Here is a 23,419-nt window from a genome sequence, read left to right as displayed (position 1 = left end):
TAAGAGAAAAAAAAAAAACAAAAACAAAACCAAACAAAGCACAAACCCTCTCCAAACAAAAAAACACAAACAAACAAAAAAATCACACTTCATACAATCTCCTCTATACCAGAAAGTCAATGCAAATTGGGAAGGATTTGCTACTAGCACTTAACCTTCACCTTACAGAGTTTATTTTTAGGATTGAGTAGCAAGGTGTAAATCTAAAGTGTAAGAAAAAGGGGAAAATTGAGACCGAGGTACAGTTTTCCTTTCAGATAAAATGTTTTTTATCTTGAACTGGTTGTTAAAGAGTGCAAAAGAGTTAAAAGCAAAACTTTTATCCCTATATTAATTGCTCTTTTCTTGTGCCAGCTTTTCATTTCATATCTTCAACATACATGAATTAAAAGCTCTATGGAACAGGAAGATTATCTTTGTAAAAGTCTAAAGCAATGCATCTGTAGTACCTGCTAACATTTAGTCATTGGTAGAATGACACTACTGTCCCTGTTCTGGTCTGAGTGAACCTGTTTTATCACACACATACATTCAAAGCAAACCAATACATTATATAGATGCTGTATGTGAACTGTTTACAGTCAAAAGTTCATTTATCAATACAGCTGAGAAAAAAACAGCCCCTAGTATCCCTCTGCACTTACTGCCAGCCAGCCTTATTAAGGCAGCAAGCTCAGCTCAGCTACATTTGTTCACATATAGCTCAAGAAATTTTCTTTTAGTTTTGTATTTATTTCCAGTTATTATTACAAACTCTGACATACATCCCCACCCATCACTCTCCCTGCTGCCCTATGACATTAACGCTGAGGCTAAAGAAAAGCTAATCCTGCCTAGATGCAAGGATTTCATGCTACGGCTTTGGATTCCTTTTTTTCCTCCATCCTTTATCAATTAATCAGTTCAAATAAACAGATGGAAATTAGTCCCAAAGCACTTTTTATCCAAGAGAAAGAAAGATAAAAATAAAAATAATCAATTTAAAAAAGAAATGAAAATTATCATTAAAGTTATCATTGTATTTTAATGTTCAAATTAAAGCTATCATCCCACCTGAAGGGGTGCACACACACACACACACAAAAAAAGGTGTTAGGGAGAGGGGGGAAAAAAAAAATATTAAGATTCCACAAGCTAAATTGCTGCTGGTAACACTGGAGAAACCTTATCAATCACATTCTTTGTTATTGTATTTAATCTAAACTATCTGCATGAAACCTGCAAATTAAGTTAATCGGTACAGCCAGCCAGGCAGATCATAGAGGATAAAGGTAAACATCTCATTTGGATTGCAGTTGTTTTTTGGTATTACTGTTAAACACACGAACACTCTCAGCTTTAACACCCTCCCCAAAAGTTTTACATTCTGTGTCCAAGGTGTTGGAACAAAGGAACCACAAAGGCCAGGTTCATTTCTAAATTAACCAATGCTGATTATTACAGGTCAGGACTGCTATCAGGTTAGCAAGAGTATCTGAAAAGTTCTCTATGCATAGAGTAGTACTACTCTTGAAAGTGATTTTATACAAATCAAAGAAAACAACTCACAACACAAAATTTTTGTTTGATTCAGTAACTTGTTGTGGCAGGGACCATCTCCTTGTTCTGTGGCAGGACAGCACCCAGCACAGTGTAGTGTGTTCCTGTACACTAATACTATTAGCACCACTAATTACTCAACATACGCCAACATATTCTTTAAATGCTTCTACCCCAGCATCCTTCAGCTAAAAAAAACCACCGTTAACACATGACGCAAAGTTCACTTCCAGGCTACTTCTGTGCCCCTACTTCCTTCTGAACCACTCTTCTAGTCTTCATTACTACAAACACCTGTACTATTAGACAAGTCCTTTGCTGAAATCCCTTTCAGTCACGCTCATTTCAAGGAGACTGTGAGGCTGCCATATAATCCCCACAACTGGTGCATCTCAATGCCTCATCATTACTAAGTTTACACATAGACTACCCTCCTTAGACAGCAAACTACTGTCATGCTAATAAAATGATCTGAAAAATGATACACACCAGAGGCTTTATCTTTAGAAGCTTATAATGCTAATGTTAACTTCAGGCACTCAGGTGCATGTAAGGATAAGGCACCACACGATTTTCACTAAGCATTGGACTCATTGTCAGATCCCTCTTAGGTCTCACATCGTTGCCTTAACTGCAAGACGGATGGCATTCCTGCCTCCTGTCAGCCTAAACCTTACCTCCAAGATGCCTGCTAATTGCCCCTTACCGCTTTCACGTGAAGACATACCACACGTTTGGTGGCATATAAACAACACAACTATTAAAACACTATCATATGCCAGGCTGATGAAAGAATCCCTTGTGGGAAGACGTTGTGAGGTAGGGAAACTCCAGCCCGTCCCACTGATGGTATCTCACAAGATGCGAGCAAACACGTGTGGCGTGTTAACCTCACACCCTGCCACGACTGAATGCTGTGACAAACCAGTGGCAGGTCTAGGAACAGCACTGGCCCACAAAAAAAGGTCTTCCAGCATTGCCACCTTCTGCCAACAGCTTCCTCAGAGAGCCACTCCCAAGCCCAAACCCTCCGAGAGGCACCACAAGGCTCCTGGCAGACCAAGAGAGCCTCTCAGCCCTGCAGCTCCCACACCGCACCTGGGAACACCGTGGGCGGAGGAGGGAGTCTACTGAAAAGAGGAGCTCAAGATCCCCAGCCGGCCCTGAAAAGGAGCTCTCCCCTCAATTTACCACAGGACTGAGGAGACCTTCCCTACGCGGGACAGCTGACCGTAAATAAAGGAACAAGGCGTCCTTCAGGATAAGCAACTCAGCAGGAGCCGAAGGCTCCCTTTTCCACACAGCCCCTCCCATAACGGCTACCAGAGGACAAAAGGGAAAAGTCACTTCCTTCTCCCCCCAGCTGCGAGTACGCAGCCTACTCCCAAGGAAAAAGGGAATAAACTGAGGAGGGCCCGCTGCTGGCCAGGCCCCGGGGAGAGGCGGGAGAGAGCCCCCCCACCTGCGGGCCAGGCACCAACTTACCCGCCGGAGGCTCGGCGCGCTGCTATTGGTTCGCGCCGCCACCGCGCGTGACGTAATGGAAGGCCCCGCCTCTTCCCCGCCTTTGCCGGCGACGAACCGGTGGGGGGTAGTGGCGCGCGGAGGGGGGTGTCGAGTGTCGGTGTGGCGCATGCGCATGGCGGGGGCAGGGGCGCGCGTGCGCTGGCGCGGGGCGGCGGCGGCCGGGGCGCGAGGCGGTTCCGGGAGCGCGGGAAGAGGGGCGGGGGCACGGGGCGCGCGCACGCGCCGGCTGCGGGCGGAGGAGGAGGAGTGTGGGGGGAGGCGCAGCCCCGCCCCGCAGGAAACGGTGCCGCCCGGTCCCGCTCCGTGAGAGGGTGGGGGAGCGAGCGGGAGAAAGAGAGCGAGAGGGAGGGAGAGACCGGGGGTGAACGCCGCCTGTCTCCGCTCTGCCATCCCGGAACGTCGCGGGGCCCCGCTGCGGGAGGCCACCGGCTGGGAGCCGGGAGTGGGGCAGCCCCCTTCCCACATCCGCCCCCTTCTCCGCGGCGGGAGCGCCCTCGGCGGGCAGCCGGGTGGCCGCTCCCCCCGCCCGGCGCGCAGCCGCCGTCCCCGTCCAGCGGGAGCCGCCGTCCCGCCGCCCCCCCGCTCCTCGGGCTCCGTCCTGCGCCCCGCCCGCCCCGGGGAGGGAGCCCGGCACTTGTTGCTGACGCGATGGCCACCGGCCCGGCCGAGTAGGCAGGGACCGCCGGGACCGTCGCGGGAGAGGACCGACGCGGCCGGCATCGAGGGCCCGGCCCCTGCGGGGGGCTCCGGGGGGATCTCGGGGTGCTGGTTCCCCTCAGCGCCCGGCGGTGACGGCTTCCCAGCGGCGTGAGGACTTTCCTTGGGCCCCGTGGGGATCGCGCCCGGCAGGACCGCCCGCTCCGGATGGTCACGGCGGGCTGAGGGGGCACCGCCAGCCGCCGCCCGCCCCCTCCAGCCGCCCGGCCGCCTGGAGGTCGGCCGCCCTCGGCAGGAGGAAAAATGTCTTTCTTCAACTTTCGGAAGATCTTCAAGCTGGGTGGTGAGAAGAAGAAGAAACAGTACGAGCACGTCAAGAGGGACTTGAACCCTGAGGAGTTCTGGGAAATTATAGGAGAGCTGGGAGATGGTGCTTTCGGTAAAGTGTTCAAGGTAAGGGGGAGCGGGCAGCTCGAATCGCTCGCAGTGTTGCTCGTAGCTAAAACCCGACTGGTGCGATCGCTTCGGAGCTCGGCGCCGTGTGAACCGTGCCTGGCTGTAAGCTCCGTCGCCTGGGGTACGGGCTGCGAGCACACGGCTGCCGCAGGACGGCGCCAGGCCGGTCAGCGCGGCGCCCACCTGCCGCCCCCCCAGCGCCCGGTGCCGCGGCTGGCCCGGTGCTCGGCGTGGCCCGGCCGCCTCTGCTCCGCGGCGGCTCATGAAACTAAAGATAGAAAAGACCTATTAGGTCATTGTCCCGCCTTCTGCTCCACCCTGCCCGCTGCAGAGTCGCTGGCTTCTCTGTTTGGAGTTTTTTGGACTCGTGGACAGTACGGCTTCTAACCATACAAAGGCTGTATTTTCTTAGGTGTGAAGTTCCCATATTATTTTTTTTTTTAAAGTTCCGGTACGGAAGGAAGCCAACGAACAGTAAAATTGACTTGTGTGCCCTGTGCTTAGTTTTTAGGGCCGAGTTCGTGTCACTTCTAATGGGCATTCTGTCTCCTTCCATGTGGAGTTGAATCAAATAGTTGTGTTATCTTGGCTTTCTTTACGTGGCGGAGTTCCTGTGTTGGATCTCCTAACTCGTCCCAATTGTTTGATCTTTAAATCTCGAAGTATACTGGTATAAGTACTATTTTTAAGGATGCTTATCTGGAAGTCATCAAGCAGAGTAGAGTACAATGATGTAGTTACAGCACTGCTAAGTGTTTGACAAGACTGTAGCTTTCAGACGAATCTCTAGCTACTTTTCCCATTCTGAATGAGCATTAATGCTCTACATTTGGTTTAGGGATAGTGTGGGAAAAACATCATAAAGGATAAGCATGAGGGAGTTGGGCAACTGACATGAATTGAGTGTCTGGAGCAGGTTTTCGAGACTGGAAAAAATGGTATGAGAAAGAATAGGATTTACAGTGTTTCTGAGAACTTATTTAGGCAAGAAACATTTATATTTAGAGTACTGCATTTGAGAGTTTATAAAGTCTGGGTGTTCATGAAACCTGTGCTATTTTTGATAAAGTTATTTTAGATGTTACTGTACTGTGGTGTTACCTGTTTGTAAATTTCAACAAAAATGCCATAGTTAGTTCAGAATGCTAGATGTGTGGGGGGGTTCACCCTTGGAATTTGTGTCAGTGTTCTATTTTAAAAGCATCTAGATTATTTTGTTGTTGGTTCTGATGTCAGTGTGGAAGACCAGAGATTTTTTTTTCTTATCATAATGACTGAGAAATATGTCTGGAGTTGCTAGATCATAAAGCTTGGCAACTATAAAAACATAATGTTGTCTCTAACAGCATTTGCAGAGTACTGATGTTTATTTAAACTTCATAGTGGAGTTTTGATTCCCTTTTTGTGAATGTAATGTTCTGTCCTATAGAGATGACTGGGGAAGCCTCAAAGGTACAATACTAAATATAAACCATCTCCTCCTCCCCCACATGCATTTCCCCTCCCATCCACAAACCTCTTCTCACTTCATGTTTATCTGTAGGCACGTCTGTATTAGCAGTGGTCTGTAGAGGAAGGTGTGAGCAAGACAACTGGTAAATGTAGCGTTTCAGTGTACTTTGTGATTTTTCACTTTGAGATATATTTCTGAATGTGAAATGACAGTGTTAACTGTTGAAATTTAATTTTTCAAAACTAAATCCTATTTAAAAAATTGTAGTTAGAATTACACTTGCAGTTACACTGGTAAATGTGGTGAACATAGCACATGTGGTAATGAGCAGGTACTAGTATCACTGGAAAAAAAATCCCACTTTAGAAGTCTCCTACTGCATGTATTCAGCAGCAGTCATTTTGTTTCCATCTAGTCTGAGACACAGGATTACACATGCACAGTAACTGTACTTCTATTCCTGTGTAGAAGTGTGCTTGGCAAGAAACTGTTCTGAAAGCAAAGGTGTGTTACATTGTTCTTACTTGGATGTGCTCCTCAAACGAGAAACTGCAAGAATAGCCATTCAAGTTGCTCTCAAATTTGGAAACCAAAACTATAAACTAGAACAAAACTGTCCACGTTTGAAGACTTTTTCTTTAAGTAATGTAAGTGTGGGAGCTTTTGGGATTTTAATTTTATGTCATGGGCTTTTTTGTGTTGTTTTTTTTGTTTGTTGGGGTTTCCCAATACCCTAGTGTCAGTTACATTTGCCAAAATTACATTTGTCTTTTAAGATCCTAGGAGTCAGTGTGTGACAGGGTTTTGGCAAAGATATAATAAAAGAGAATTGCCAGATAAATAAGGCTTTGTGTACTTTGGACTTCTAATTAGAAATAGGTTAGATGGGTTACATGCTATGATTTCACATAGAGAAGTATTTAGTTTTGTTGTGTAACTCATCTTCTGGACAACCTATCGAATAAATAAAAACTCAAAATCAACTTTTAAATTATTCTGCCAGTACTGTGAAGCCTAGCTGATTAAATTATTTACATAAAAAATGCTATGCCTAGTGATACCTAGTTTTGTAATACAGAAGTCTTAAGGGTATTGAAACTTACGATTCATTTTCCCTTCTTCCCAGTCAAGTACAAGGGTCTTGCTTATTTTTTTAATAACTTAGCCAAATTACTAGAAGAGCTTATTTCCTTTGAAGCTCTTGGTTCTAGTTTTCTAAAGCTTTCTTAGCTCTGACAATTCATACATTTTGTATTCACTAACTTCTAAGTAATGTTTAGAAATACTCTTAAGTGTTTTGACTGCTGTTGCAAGTCTCTGGTGATCAGAGGAGCTATGTAACTGCAGTTACTAATGGTAAAGGTTTATGGTTGCACAGGACTTTACTTTCTAGCCCTTTTCAGCCTCTTCAAACAGGCCACTTTTAGCCACTTTTTTTTCTTTTTGCTGTTGGCTAATGAATAATGGTGTAGTTTTCCATCCTTTTTCAGTTTATAGACCCTTGCCAGTACTTCAGGTGATGATCAGGTGATGGTCCTTGTAAAAAGAATGTTGAGGTTGCTGATGATAGATTTTTTTTTTTTTCCAATCCAGTTTAACTGCCTTTCATGGAACTACTGAATGGACTGCCAAGATTCTGACAGCCACTGAAGAAGTGTAATACTATCATTGGAGGCTGATTTCAGCTTTGAAATCTGACAGTTAGATCACAAACTGCTCTTTGGTTTGTTGTGTTGGGTTTTTTTTAAAAAAAAGAGATGGTTTGAAACTGCTCTTGATTTGAACAGGTTAAGTCTCCTGAAAAATCTTGGGCTCTTAGTGTTAAAGTTAATTGTAACCAGTTTGCTTTAGGAAATAGTTACATTGTTATATCATGTTACTTTATTGTGTGTTATATTGCCCTGTTGTATTTAATACCAGTTCAGTGCACATGGTAAACATTGCTTTAAGGTAAATCAGTGTGTTAAAAGACTTTCATCAGCTTCAAGCTACTTTCTAAATTCCCAGAAGGTAATGTTCGGATGGTGTGAAAACAGACCTTTAAAATGGCTAATGTGTTTTGTGGCTCTTTCTTGCTAAAGCTTCTGGTTGACAATAGTTATCGAACAGATGTTCATAACTAATTAAAATGCGGATATCTTCTGAAGTTAAACTTTTGAATGAAATAAAGCGCTGGGACTATATTTCAGTAAAATTTGGCAGCCTCTTTTGGCTGTAAGAATTAGTAAGAACATTGGACACTAATATAAGAACACTTGTGTTGCAGAAGGGCATTTTCCTAGTTGTTTAGTTGGCGTCATCTCTGAGCTCTTCACTAAAGGATGCACATCCAAGAAATTAATGGTGTTTTTGCCATCATTATGATAATTATGGGTACCATCTGTACAAACAAACTAGTTTTATGTCTTCTATTGGAACAGATTCTGTAGTGGTAGAATATATGTGGCAGTATACTATATAAGATACAGGGTACCTATATATGGTATGTGTATATAGAGAGAATATAGAGTCTAAATGTATTTTAATAGAAATTGATGAATTACTATTAGTGTGTCCTTTGCACTTGTCTGATTTTGAATTGCATTCATGTTTCTTAGTGTGAGTTAGAGTATTCTGCCCATTTATGGTATCCCATTTATTACCCTGAATCTAAGATGTTGTAAGCGTTGTGTATACAAGATTCTTATAGGAATTTGGAAAATCAAATATTTGTGTTTGATTTACAGTTACTAAGACAAGTTTTCCAACTCTTAGCAATAAACTGGTGCTTGGTTAGAAGCCTATTCTGCTTTCTTTTTAGGTTCAGAGAAGAAATGTTGTGGAAACTGATAGCCATAATCATGGTGAACAGTATTAACCAAATATATTATCTTCTGAAAATTACAACTACATTAAGTATTCATTTATACTTATATTTGCAATAGTGGCCAATACAAACTCATGTCTGGCTAGTGATAATGGACTTTTGATGATAGTGTTTCTTCAAGTCCAGTAAACTGATGATGTTGATGCATTTAACTTAAGCTTTTGATTCTGTATTTAAAACAATCTTATCTGTAATGTACCTATATGACTTACAGGACAGCTTGTTTTTGCCTTAATATGTTCTACAGCAGGTGGAAACAAATAGAATTTTTAAATAGTGATTTAATAAGACAGGACCAGTTATTTCATTTGATGATAGTGTAGCCTTAACTACTTTTAATGCTAAAATATGAACTGGTAGTTGGCTTCTTAGAAGTACTTTTTGCATACCGCTAACATCATAACTTATTTTCTAATCATAGAAAATACCTTAATTAGTCTGACCTGAAAACAAAACAAGGGCAGAGCAAGGAGAATTTGTTTCCTAGTTTCTATGGCCTTACACACATTTTTCTAAATAACTCCTATAATTGGATGTTGCAACTTGAATTTATATTAATGATACTAATGTATCATGCCACTTGCTAGGGTGGGTTACATCTGTAACTTAACACTCACAAGAATAGATTTTGACCACTTCATAGTTAAGCTGAAGCACTGATAGACTGGGTTTTGTCTGTTCTTTGACTGACCTGGTGTCATTAGCTCCACTAATTCTTTAAAAGAATTTGTTGAAGCTGTTGGAACTTGTGAATATTCCTGTATAAAAGATACAGTTCCCTGTGGAAGGTTACTGCTTGAATTGGTTGGTAATCTTGTGTGTTCAGTACTAGTTGGAAGAGAAATTCACGTTTGAAAATTTCCAGCAAAATAACTGCATTTTGTGAATCTGAAGTTTCATGCGTGACTCTGCCATAAACCTAGACCTGGAATGAAAGAGCAAATGAGACTGTCCTACATGGAATTTTAACACGTAAGAATGGATCAGTGCAAAACTTCTGGCAGTTTTGATTAGAATTGTTTGCTATACTAAATATATTTTGTTCTAATTTATTTTCATTCATAATTGACTGTATGAATTGACCTCAGATTAAACTGGAACAGTAAAATAGTGCAATTGTCCTCAGGAGATCTGAATTAATAATATTCACTTAAACGCCATGTTGCTTTGTTTAGCAATAGAGGCATTAGTAGATGGAGAAGAAAGTTGATCTACTCTCAAGAGATAATGTATAAGATGGCAATGCTCAATTTTAAATATTTAGTCTAAGTGAAATAGAACTCAAACTTTATCTAAAGCTTGCCAAGAACAGTAATTTCTTTGAGTAGCCTCAGTATTTTAGGGCTGCTGTGTATGGTATGGTCTAGATGAAAAAAGATGCGTGACCGTTCACAGAAGACAAACTATTTTCGTCTTGCTGATCAGCTTGGTGAGTTGCTCTATAAAGTTATCTTATTTTCATGCTATTGCAGTTTTAGCATGTTGAAGATACCACATAGAGAAAAGGCAGTATCAGTGTTTTAAACCCTGGGAAATGTATCAAGCGGAAAGCTTTCCAGAGCTCTTTACACCTATTGTCACTCTAGCTAAGTTTTCTGAGGAAACGGGTAGTGCAAGAAAGTAATCTGTAGATTGTAAACTGAGATAACTTTCTTGTTTAAAATGGCTATTTGCAGAAGGTCGTATCTCCTTTCCATTTTGTCTGTAGCAAGGAAGTACTCTGAAGTAGTGTAGCACATGTTTCATATCTCAGTTTTTGGACATCTTCAAGTCACTTGGCTTAAAATCAGCATCACAATACTTAACTTATGAGTAATGTGTTGTTTGTCTGTTGCATTCAGAATTAAAACTGCTGACAGGTTTGTGGAGAATAAATATAGGGTGCTCGTGATCACCTTGGTAAGGCAGTCATCTTTTCCAAGATGTGAGCACAGTTACATAAACTGTTTAAAACTCTTAAGTAAATAGGAAATAATTATTTAATTTTATTTATCTACGTTTATAAAAGTTCCTGTTTTTTTTTTTCACGTCAAGTGATATTTCATATTTCTTAGCTAACTATTAGTGTAAGTCCTTGGACTGCTGGTTTCTTCTCTGGAGAGTAAAACTTTAGATTTTAGGTGTAAGCTCAATGTAACTGTTAATGTTGTCAAGTAGACTGCAGAATGAAGCTTCTTTAAAGCTGTTCTAACTTGGTGAAATAATTCTTCATATCTAAGTCAAATGCAGTCTATATAATCAAATAATTCTGATATAGGAGCTAAAAAAATGTTGTGGCATTATTTCTTTCTTGAACAAGTTTTGTAGGCAAATTTATTAAACCTTTTGAGCTTAATCTTTGGCAGGAAAGTTGTCCTTCATTAATGCAATCTTCCAAGCAGTAAAACATGCTGTTGTTGCAGAGCAGTAGTTCACAAGTTTCTTTTAGTGGCGATTCATATTCTGCTTTTGACTACCTCATAAACAGTGTAGAAGAAATTATTTGTTCAGTTTGTATTTGCAAATGCCACAATCCCCAGTTTGGGATTTATTTTTTTTTTAATTGAATGCAGTTATGAATGGGCCTTACATATTTCATGGGCCATGACCCATGTTTTGAGAATCTCATAAGATCATAAACATCATTCTCCTTTGTTGACAGTTACCTGTGTAAAATAGGCAGCATGTATTTAAACTCTCTGGTTTGAGATCTTAAATTAATTCCGTGAGACCCTGGTGCCTGAAGTGTTGTTTGTGAATACTTTTATGGTCTTTGCTTCTTTGTGCTCCCCCAATAACTCTTAATTATATTCAGATTATACATAGAATTGATAAATTCATATTGTCTCACCTCTTTTGCCTATTGTCTGCCTTTATTCAAACACAATGTTTGTGCTCTCTTTTCATTCGATACTGTTTGGATTGTTCCAGTGATGGAAAAGCCATGAAATTTGCAGTTAAAAAACAAAGCAGACTGAATTAATAGCCCAGAGTAAAAAACCACAAAAACAAAAAAAGAATGCTGTTTTACAGTTTTTCTCTAAACCCATGTAAAATACATATTGTCACTCCCTCTAATTAATTTTTTAATTGTTTTATAATGTGATTACAGTATGGAATGCTTGAAAGACACCTTAACTGTCAAGTATGTCATGTGGAAACACTTCCTCCCACCCCTGAAGTGGGAAAGAATCTTTTAGAGAGAACGCAGACCTTGTACTTGCAGAATGTGTTTGAATTATGTCAGGCAATAAAATTGGCTGAGTAATAATCACAAAAAGCTAGTAGACTACCTCAGATCATTCTGCAATGGTATTCATACTTCCAACAAAAAAATTAAGGCTTTACTGTAAATGTTAATTTTCCGTTGCATTTCAAATTTTCCGTTGAGCATGCTCTACATTCATGATATAAACCAACTAAAGTACACACAGCAGCAGACTTACCTTAAGCAAAAAATTCACAATAAAATAGTAATGGAAGATTCTTCATATATTTAATGTACCTACTTAAACTATCATATTTGGGTTTAGGAGGAAAAACTATTTCTTAAAGCAGTTATAAATGTATGTAAAAGCAAGTTACAATATTAAAGTTACAGATTTTTCTTGTTTATTTTTAGTCTTCTGGATGAAGACTGGTTTGCAGTATTCTGTGGGATTGTGTGTGTTTATATAGAGAGGTTAATGTAAAACAGCTAAGCATGAATGGTGATATGGAAGCTAAGGAAGATGTTTTTCCCCCTTCATGTAGCCATGTTTATATTTTTGAGCCATTTTCTATTTAGTTAATTACCTGTAGCCTAGAGCAAGAACTTGTTCAAGCATAGGTTCATGCTTCAATCAAGTTCTACCCAAAACCTGGCTTTGAAGAAGGTTCTGATTACCAGAAGCATGCTATTCTGTGATGTGATTCTTAATTTTTACTGATTTTTCTATGAAGAAGAATATCAAGAAGTGAAAAAGTAGGATTGTACTACAGTAGTCAAATCAATTTATTGATTAGCATTAACAATTTGCTAAATCTCCCCTTTACTACAGAGGGCTAAGTGAGTATAACTTGAACGTGTCGGTCTTAAAGATTAATCTGTTGGTTGTTGTTTCAGAAAATCTGGAACTGAAGGAGGCCATGACAAGCAAAGGAACTTTTATTATTTTCAGAAATAATTTTTTTGAAGTTGCATTAACGCAGTTACTCAAAATGAGTGAGCGAGCAGAGAGTGGAAGGGCAACTGTACAGTCTGCCAAAGTTTTTTGGGGAACCATTACCCTAGAACTTAAGTTTTGTCTATGTCAAAGTTTTTTATGCAGCATGAAAGCAATGATGAATCCCCATGCTAAGGCAGAATAGTTTTTGAATCCATGTAACTTGATAATGAATTGGAGAAGACTGACCCTTTACTTTCTTTGTATCGCTTTGAACACCATTTTAGATCTGTCAGAGACTTTCTTGTTTAAGGAGGACTTTAAGGAACTGGGTTTTTTTCTCTAGAAATGTTTAGTCATAACCATGATTCAGAAAACTGTTCTGAGGGAAGCTATCGTAATTTTGTTAATGATACAGTAATTACTTGGCAAGACTTGCGCTGAAATTTATTCTTTCTTTAGCTTGTAGGTAATGGTTCCCTTGGCATAGACTTATGCTGTCAAACCAAAACTTTTCTCTAGCATGTCTAGATTTCACATTATAGAAGATGACTTTTCACTTGTATTTCTAAGCAGTACTTTAACCAGGAAGGGAGCTAATACTTTGTAATGAGAATACGTTAAAACCTTAATGGAGAAATGTCAGTTGAAGTGTTTCAGCAAGAATTAGCATGTTGCAGTAAACCTCATCTCCTTCACAGCCTTTGTCTCTATCAGGCTTTATTCAATTCATATGATGCCATTTTTTATTTTGTACAGTTCAGTCATGTTCCTGCCCCACCTTCAGCTTTTCCTGTTTGAAGAGGCCCAACCTTTTTAGTCTGCTTTTTATAAGACAACTGCTTGACCCTTTAATGATTTTAATTGTTCTCTCATTCTTTTACTTGCTCAACTTCTGCAGATGCTACAAATGTTTCAGTTCACTGTTCAGGCAAGCAGCTCTGTTTTTCAGTGCTGGATATTCATGGATCAGAACCATAGGTCTGTGCAACTACATTACACCATGAAAACTGTGAACTGTGATTGCTGCTGGGAAATGCGGTCAGAAGAGTTTGAATAGGAATTATCCCCAAAACAAACTCCGATCATTCCAGTAACGTGGAGAAATGGATACTCTTTAGAGTTAAGCCAAGCTTTTTTTTTTACTCTTTCACCCTTTCCACCTAGTTTTTACTAATAGTGAAGACGCGCTAACCGAATTTATAAGTAACCTGAAAAAACGAAGCCCTGTCTGCTATTTTTCATCTCTGGGGTGGGAAGTCTGAAAGCTTAAGGATCACCATATAAACAAGAATACTGTCAAGTGTTTCTTATTGATTGACAGGGGTAGCTGGGGTACCTGAAAAGGCCTCCTTTGTTTTTGGCTGTAGCAAGAACCTTAAGCTGCCTTTGAGTAGCAAACTTAGGTGTTCTGGTCAGCCCTAGAAGTTGTTTGTTTATTTAATGTGTTACACTTAAATAAAAACAAAAAACTACACACCTCCCGTAGCATTTAAAAGTGAAATATAAAAATTAGCTAGTGTACAGGCTTGTTAACTCTTCTGTTTGTGTTGTCCATTTCAATGTTTATTGATGCTGTTGTAACTTCCTAGTCTTTAGTAGTCCAGCATGGGACCTCACCTTTGAGCCAGTGCAATATGAAGAAAGTTCTTTTGAATGTCTGAAAAGCACTAAAACAGTATGGAAAATGTGATATTAAGTGCAACAGTCAATAATACATCTTCTCAAAGTGGTGCATTTCAATAGCTTCAGTAAGTGCGGAAGTGACTTTTGAATGAGGAGTGGCTAGGCCTTTACCATTACCGTGACTGGTTTCCACAAGTTTCTGATGATGCAAGTCAATGCAGCCAGAGTTCTGGCAGAGTATTCCTGTTCCCACCTCGTTTCTTGTGACAGGTCTGGTGCTTGCCAACCCCATGATGATCTGGTTCAAGAAACTAAGCCACCCAAAAGCTGATTGTACATGTAATCTTCTTGGCTCGCCAGACCAGCTCACGGGAGGACCAGACAAGTGACAGTGCTGATGTAAGGGAAAAATTACAGGACAGTGTTAGCATTGGCTTAAATAGCTATAAAAAGGAAGCATGAAGGTGGCATATTGATGTTCTGAAGTTGTTAAGGTATGTCAGATGAATGCTTTTTGTCAGAACAAAAGCAAAAATAGACATACTTCTGTTGTATAAATCATCTGCGGATAGCAACAATACTGATAAAAAGGCAGTTGGTATTCTTATCAATCAGTAGTTCTGTCCCTTTGGATCACTGACATCCATGCTAGAAGAATGTTCTTGTGTAGACCTATTGTTAACGGGAAATTTATGAAAAGCCTATGTTCCTGGTTTGGTTTCCGGTGGTGATTCTTTTCGCTACTTTAGGTATGCTACAGAACTGCTAGAAGGAATGAAAATTTTGTAAGACTTCTTATTTGGCACTAAATTTACCTGTATGAGGAAAGTACGGAAACTGAATTGAATTTCAGAGTGAGCAGAGTGTTTTGAAGCAAGAAATGGCTTAGATAATTGTCCAAAATGAATGGAATTCTGCATTCCCTCACTGTACAAATATCCAACAAAAGACAGCTCTCTGCTTCAAAAAGAGAGCAGTACTTCCTCTTGAACATCTTGTGTGTTTAACTGTTTGCAGCGTTTTACGGTATCATGATAGTTGGCAGTTCTGTCTTCTGAGGAAGAACATTGTTCCTACATTGCATGAAAATCCTTTGCCAACAGAAGGCTCACCAATTCATTAGCTGTAGAAGTCTGAGTAAAGCAAGTTTTCCCTTTGCATATTTTGTGCCTCAAGCTCTGCAAAGAGAGTTGGAGTATTTTGTCTTGATTTGTTTTTAATAATTTTATCAAGTAATGCAATTATTCCTATAGCCATTTTTATTTATCATTAGCACATTATGTAAATTCTGAAGGAATTAAACTAATCAGTCAAATGGCAAACAGCAAGTACAAGCATCAGAATTTGAAAAAGATTATCATCAGCAGCATGCTCCTAAATTAAAATTTCTTTTGAAATCAGCTGATAAATAATAGGATTTGCATTCATATAGTTTCTCAAAGTAGTCAGTTTTCTTAATTGTTTTGTTGTTTAAATTAGTTAAAAAAAACCCCAACAAACCAAACGGTTAATCTGAAAGGAACATCAGAAGCATGGTCTAACTGTGCTGAATATGGAGAAGTTTACTTACAGAACCCAAGATGCTATTTTTGTGGCACTTGAATAGCCAATTTTCAAGGAATACCAAATGTTTATTCAGATGGCTCGCTCTCATCTCCTGAGATGTCATACTTGCAGCACAAAGATAGCTAGGTCATTATAAAGCATATGAGGCAACCTTTCTAACTTGCCTGTCAGAAGATTTCACTTCAGTGAGATGGTATGTAGCTTTAGGGTCATTAACTAAGACTCACAAGAAAGTCACAGACTGCACAAGCATTAAATAGCACACGTCATCATAGTGGATTTGTAATTAATAAAGTTCATTGTAGAACTGACTTGAAAATAACTTTTTGACATTAAAGAGTTGAAAGACCGGCTTAAATATTTTTTGTTGTTATTGTTGCTTCTGTCTTTGCAGTTGGTTTCTATTAGATTGTCTTAAAGATGTGTACATAAGGAAGCAATAACTTCCCTCTAGAGTTCTAAATTTCCCATTCTTTTTAAAACATATTAATACCATAAAGAGAATATGAATTGGCTCCTTTAGCAATTTTACTTTAAAAACAGGGATAACGTACAGCTTTTCTTATGAAAGCCATCAAAAGCTACTCTACTTCCTTTTTTGTTACTTCAGAAATAGGGGAAGTTTCATCTTAACAGAGTAGAGCATGCATGAAGCAACACAATATAGGCTTTGATAGTTTTGCAAGAGCTGTTGCCAGTTCTAATGTGGTATTGATGTAGTCACATTTCATTTTCCCCTGTTGCAACTGTGTCTTTTTTAAAAAATACTGAATATTAAGCTGCCTTTGTGTTTTTCCTTAAAATATATGAACTATATTTATTGTTCATTTCAGGATGACAAAGAATGAAATGGGGTGATAATGCTTCATCTTGCTTGATTCAGTCTTTCCCCTCTGGCTATTCAGCTGTGCTCGTGGCAAGTCTTGAATATGGTTCACACTGCGGTATGAAATTATACAGAGCCTTTGCCCAAACTGCCTGTATTTCTGAGCTAGTAAGATGTATACACTTTAAATGACAGTTAGGTCACATCTGTTATAGTGCATCATCTTCTATAATAGATACATGAAATAAATTGTCATAGTACAGGGCTTTAAATGCCTTCCTTCGGCTATATGAAATGTAGAACGTTTAATAATATTTACTTTTTTGACAGCAAGGTTTTTTTAACTTAATGACTGTGCCACATTTCATTTCTATGACTGTAGTTTCCCTAGTAACGTGTCAGAAGGCCTTTGTTTAAGGGTTCTTAAAGTCCAAAGAAATTTTCTTTTTTCTTTATTTGGGTTTTTTTTTTGAAGGGGGTGATTTTTGTTGTTTTCTTGTTCATTTCCAGTTGGGAAAGACAGAATTTTCTATGCTCAAGTCAGATGCACTTTTTTTGTTGTTTTGTTATACATGAATAGCTGTGCTGGGTCAGCAAACAGCTGTAGCCATCATACATCTGATCTGGCTAAAGGCTCTGGGCAGAGGAGATCCCAATTTTGTTTTGTAACGTAACTCCAAGGAATGGAGTAAGGAGGAACTGTGAGTCGACCCAGCCACTTCATTAAAACAATAAGAAGTATTCTAGGATGATATGTGCACGTCTATGAATATACACCATGTAGTCTGTAAAGTGCTGGTAAACAAAATGACTTAGTGCTGTATGAAGCCAAAACACTCTGTGGTCTAGCTGTTTGCAGTGAGCCACAGAGTTAGCTTTTACAGCTCCAAATGTCTCCCTGGGAAAAGATGTTAGCAGGAGTAACCTGGCACCCTGAGCTCAAGTGAGCTAAAGCATTGTTACAGATGTTAAATGACCAGAAGCAAGTTTATAACATAGAACCCTCCCAGGTAAAGGATTCGGAGGTTTCTTAAGTCCTGTGTGCAAACAAATAATATGATTATCAAGAGCAAATAATAAAATTTTCAACTCTCAACCTCACAGCATGATAATTTTCTGAAAAAACAACAGTCTGGAGACAGCTTCAACTCTGGATTGTTGGTTGTCTTTAAAAGTAATTCTAAAGAACAGCTAGAATTGGCAATTGTTTGAGTAAAGATTATTTCTTGATATCATTGTTTCTAGGAATTATTGATTTGTCATCTGGAATAAAGGTGTGTTTACTGCTGTAATAAAGACTTAATTTTGAGCTGTAGTGACTAAAATAATCTTACAGTTTAATAAGCAGTAAGCAATATGGGTGGTTTTTTTCCTCATGACGCAGACTGAATAAACAACTGCTAGGATATATGTAATCCAAGATGAAGATATGCTGGGCTACTATCTTTCCTGGGAATTTGTAAGTCAGTTGGAGCTGACATTGTCTGGTGCTGGATAAAATGGAAAAAAAACTCTGCCAGCAACTGTTACTGTCCTCTGTAGATGAAAGATACTGGCAAAGCAGCTTAGCACTGCAGGGATAAATCTTAATTTGTCACACCTCCTTCCCAAGTATAGGAGTTGATTGTAATGCACAATTGTGTATTTTAATGCTGCTTTTGCATTATGTACAGTTATTATAAAAGAATTCGGGGAAAAAAACAAAACCCCAGTCCTTTGCGCTTACACCTCTGAAACTGCTTAATGCCTTAATTATGTTTTCCTGATATTGTCCGCTGGTTTTCCCTGTTACTTTTATGTGAGCTATCATGCACCAGGAGAAGCAAAATAAAGTGTCATTATAAGACAGCATAGCTTATTTTGGAGAATTTCTTGCCAATGTTTAGTGATTTTTTTCCCCTTATTTTTATTTTGTTTTTTAAATGGACTTGCTTAAATAAGATCAGATTTCAGCATAATTTCCCCCGTTAAGTTTCCTCTCAAGGACTGTTGCAGTTATTTTGCACGTATTTGACAGTTCAGCCCTGGTACTTTTCAAATACGTGTATAAATATTCCTTCTGATTTCAGTGACAAAATGCGTGAATCAGGATGGGAACTCTGCATAGCTACTATACAAAATACCACAGAATTAGTGAAAATACATGAAGGGAGTCCTGAGGTTAAACATGAAAATTGCATGCCATACCACTCACAAAAATAACTTGTGGAATCCTCAGAAACCAACTGTGGAGGAAGCAGTAGAACCACAATAAGTACAAAGTACAAGGATAATGTTAAAAGAGTGAAGTTGTCATGGTAACTGCTCCAAAACTAGTATAGCCACAAAGGCAGCACCAGACCACAGTATCATAAAGATCTGCTTCAGCAGTCTGGGTTGAAGCCTGGGCTCTACTTTGTTAATAATAGTATTTGCTTATAGGAAATAGAGGTGCTTTTATCTACACTTCTATTTCAGTATCTTTTTTTCCCTGGCATTAAACACTTCTTAAGCAGAAGAAACTGTATAGTAGGTAGTTACGATACATTGTGCAGGCAGGGGAAATTTTAGGTTGATCAGCCGTAGTTTAAGGCTGTATCGTCAACTTTGGTAGATACTATACTTATCTTTTGAATAGTTCTTTTGTAACAGTAATTTTAACAACTTTTAGCAGATAGAAATGAATTTAGCTGCTTCTTAATTCCTTGGACCAACCATGTCTGTAATTTAACAATTGAAATTCTCTATAGATTTTTATTACTACTACATTTTCAAATATCGTACAGTGAAGACTGGTGCAAAATAACATAGCTTCTTTGGAATGACTGGCTCATCTTAATTTCCAGAAATCTATCTCCTTCATTGGCCTAACTTGTGATTTATTGTAAAAATATTTCAGAGTTAGCTATTTGCTTTTGAATTCAAGCTAGTACTTGTAATTACATTTCTCAACATTGGACGTTAGAATAATGCTTCCTTTTTTTTATCTGATTAATTAAAGTAGATTTTTTTTTTTCCCTAAAATTCACTAATAAAGAATGCCTTTCTATGTTTTGAAAAGAAATTTGAACACTTGATACTGGTCAATCATGCAGGGGTTTTTTAGTTTCAAAATGCACAAGGCAATATTAAATATGGTATAGTAAATTTATACAAAACAAAGTCCAGTGTGGTTTTTCCAGTAGGCCACAGCACTTTCAGATTTATTTGGCCAAGCTGTTAAAATCTGAAGTTACAGCAGGTTCTTATTCCTTGGTTTGTATGTTTAAGAAAGCTTGAGATCCACTGCTTTCCGATAGCTCTGAAAACAGCTTTGCTTTTGTTACACATGGACAGTTTTTCAGTCCTGATTACTCAGGCATCATCACAAGGCATATACAAAGCTAGATCTGACAATCCCAGGGTTACACAGAAGTGTAGCTTTTTATGTGCAAAAACATCTTTTGCTGAATAAGGATGCATGTATATTTCACTTCTTGGCAAGTTGATGATCTGTGATAATGACTACAGTTTTGTTGAGAAGGAGTCAGAAAGGAAAAGCTTCCTAATTGATTTGTTTTGCTGCCTGCAAAACATGCAGTGTGGTTATATAACATCTTAGAAGAGATCAGGCATCAGGAAGAAAGTGATGAACAATTTCCTATATTTCAGCTTTTTTTCCAATTGGCTGAACAATAGATGAAGGACATACTTAACTTTTTTCAGTTGTAAATAGTGTTTAATTTTTAGATGTCTACATGCTGCATCACAGGAGGGGAGCTGCACAATTGGGAAGGAAACACTTACTGGTGATAGGAAACTGCAACAGCTCCTCACAACCAAGGCTGAAACTTCATGTTGGTCATCTAAAGATGAAAGACTATGAGTTATCTCAGAGCTGTAATCCTATTACTCTGGAACGGTGGCTCTGCTCTCCCTGCTGTCCATGCCTGGGAATATGCAACTTCTTGGCTGAGTGCCCAGACACTAAACCTGCCTTTTAATAGTCTGCTATCAGTCTCTTCACAAAGCTGCTGGCTCTGGAGCTTATATTTGGTTATAGGATACGATATAAAAATCCAGGGTTGATAGAGAGGCATCACTAATTTCACATACTTGCAGATCCTGTTTTTGTGTAGAATGGTTATTCTTTCTTGTACTGATACATTTTCAAATGTTTACAACATTTTTGAGCATTAGAAGTCATTGCCATTTTAGTGTGATTTAGGTTCAGAGAGAAAGTATATATCTGATTTACAAGATTATTTTTATTCTATGCAAACCTGCGGTCCGTCTTTTTAAAACTATATTAGAATTAGGAGAATAAGAGTATTTTTCTATGTGTGTTCTGCTAACAAGACTGTACCATCTATTGCAAGAACCACACTGCAACATATAGTTTGCTATTCTCTCGTGCGTATTATCTCTCTCTAAGTTAATGTTTGCTGTAGTGACCTTAAACATATAATCCAAATAGAAGTTTTGGTGGAAGGATTGCAATATTTATGTATTGTTGCATATGATAGTTAGTTTCACGTATGTCATATTGCATTAGTCAGATCTTGGAGGAATGATTTATTCCAAATCAGTTTTCAACCATTGTGTATGAATATTTTGAAAAGATCAAATTTTGTTGATGCAATAAAAGAAAATCTTTCTCCCCTTTTCTTCCTTGTCTCCACATAAGGCAGGATTGAACCATAACCATTGAAGATGCTAGTTTGGATTTCTTAGCATAGGACTGAAGCTTAAATCACCTGTCATGGAAGCAAATGTATTTAAGCCGAGCATTTGAAATAACTTGAATTGGTAGTTGAGAGCTGAAATACAGGAAGAAACTGCTGGGCTACTGATAAAGGACATACTTTGAAAGGGCAGAACCTCTGAGTAACATGAATGGTTATTTGACTTTAAATGTTCATGTATGCAAATGCAAAATGAGTATATGCAAATGAAGATGGCATCTACAGAAACATTTTTGCTCCTGCTCTGACCTTTGGAGAATGTTATGTGGCAGAAGAAAGACTTAAGCCAAAGTCTAGAAAAAACAAACAAGCCCACGCAAAGCTTATAAATGCTTTTTGTTCCTCTCTAATCCAGAGAGTTGGGGTTTTTTTCACATACAATACAGCACTACATAAATCTTACGCATGAACAGTAGAATTCTTTCCTACAGAATTTAAAAGAGCATATTTTTAATGTACTACTTACAGCATGTCACATAGATGGGTATTTATTACAGAGTGCATTCTGGGGTGGAGATGAATAATGTCTTAATCAAAAAGAACTTTTTAAAATCATGTTTAATATATATACTTTATTTATTTATTTTCAGTTGTAACTTGATGTATACTTAAAATGTTTCATCAGTTCTCAGAAATACCTGGTGGAAATATGCTAATTCTAAAGCTTTTTTATTTTAAGAACTGGAAAAAAAAATCTGGATCTACACCTACAAAATTTTACTATCTCAAGTCAGAACAAAGACGAACGTTTGTTTTGTTTATTATTGTTAAGATGCTTATAAAGTTTATCATACTGTCTCTATAATAGCTTTTGACTTTTAATGAGGTGTTTTAATAGAGCTAACACAAGGAGGAAATAAAAGAAACTTATTGAAAGCAGATTTCTAGTTACTTGAAGCAAAATGATCTGGGAAAAAAATCAAAAGACAAAGTTCTCTGTCAGTAGAAAAAAGCAATATATGCTACAAATGCAGCAAAGTCCCTAGCATGTAATCGTGCATGCTAATTTACCAGTCCCCCCCCTGCCAGGTCAAGCTGAATCTGGAAACAGTAACATCTCTTATTGTTACTTGATGTAGGAGTTTAAAAGGGTTTTATTTAAAGAAAATATTACTACTATTACATAGTTTACATGCAAATTTGTGTAAAAATGAATTTCATAATTTTTTTCATTATTTTTTTTTGAAGTATCCTTCTTATAAGGTACAGTGGAGCGTGTGGGCATGCATGTTTCAAAAGAGTAAATTTATTTGAGTTCTTTAGAAAGGTGCCTTAACAACCGTTTTTCAGCACATGTAAAGCTACCAAGTCTAATTCTGTTGTGGAGTCAGACATCTGTTTCAGTTTCATGTTTAATTTACAGCACAGCTCTAGAATGGAAGGTTGGTCTTTCATTCTTGCTCTAAAGCATGAAGGCAAAACAAACGATGTTTGCGTTATTAAGCAGACCTTTTCATTATTAGAATGTATGCTGGAAAACTTCATAGTAGTTTGTTTTCAAATAATGTTATAGGGAGACCTTATCTTTGTTTTTAAAAACGGGTGGGCAAATATTGAGGTTGGGAAGATTGGTTGTTTTATTATTTTGGAAAGAATATTGAGATAAAAATAAATGCTACAGAAAACCTTTACCCTCAATGTGAGATGAATCAGCTAGGACTATGCTTATAATTGTGTTTTGCTGTTACTGCTGTTTAACTGAATGTTATCATAAACATTTGTCTTTAAATCTTTTATTCTCTCGCCACATTGAGAGAGTTATTTATGACTAGGAAAGTAATAATATTCAGACCTTGGAAATAATTCTTAAGAATTCTTACTTGCTGTCTGATACCAGCTTTTGTATGATGCTAGTTAACGAAATTAGGTGACAAAAGTCAGGTTTTTGGGATTCTTGCCGTGCCCTGTTCTGGGTTCGTCTCAACTAGGTTTGAGGCCAAGATATCCCATGCACCAGCAGAGAGACGGGATGAGCCACCTTGTGATGCTTCACATCAGGAGTCAGAATTGCCCGTGCAGGTTCTTGTCTTTTGCAGCTTTGGAGAGAGCCTATGTCCCTACTTTTCATTTAGTTTC

General features: G+C 38.6%; 2 protein-coding genes across 4 annotated transcripts in view; one reads left to right on the top strand and one right to left on the bottom strand.

The window, feature by feature from the left end:
- STN1 (STN1 subunit of CST complex) overlaps positions 1-3,093 on the bottom strand; it is a 46,023-nt gene extending 42,930 nt beyond the window's left edge. The window contains exon 1 of the mRNA XM_056351042.1: positions 3,025-3,093. The gene's annotated coding sequence lies outside the window, so the exon portion shown is untranslated. The remainder of the gene's footprint in view (positions 1-3,024) is intronic.
- Positions 3,094-3,703: 610 nt separating this feature from the next.
- The window catches only part of SLK (STE20 like kinase), a 51,754-nt gene continuing 32,038 nt past the window's right edge, over positions 3,704-23,419 (top strand). For all 3 annotated transcript variants that reach the window (XM_056351039.1, XM_056351040.1, XM_056351038.1), the window contains exon 1: positions 3,704-4,176. In XM_056351039.1, coding sequence (XP_056207014.1) covers positions 4,027-4,176 — 150 coding nt within the window. In that variant the 5' untranslated portion in view covers positions 3,704-4,026. The remainder of the gene's footprint in view (positions 4,177-23,419) is intronic.

This window comes from Falco biarmicus, chromosome 9 (genome assembly GCF_023638135.1).
Source record: "Falco biarmicus isolate bFalBia1 chromosome 9, bFalBia1.pri, whole genome shotgun sequence".
Taxonomy (NCBI): Eukaryota; Metazoa; Chordata; class Aves; order Falconiformes; family Falconidae; genus Falco; species Falco biarmicus.
This window is presented reverse-complemented; position numbering and strand designations above follow the sequence as displayed.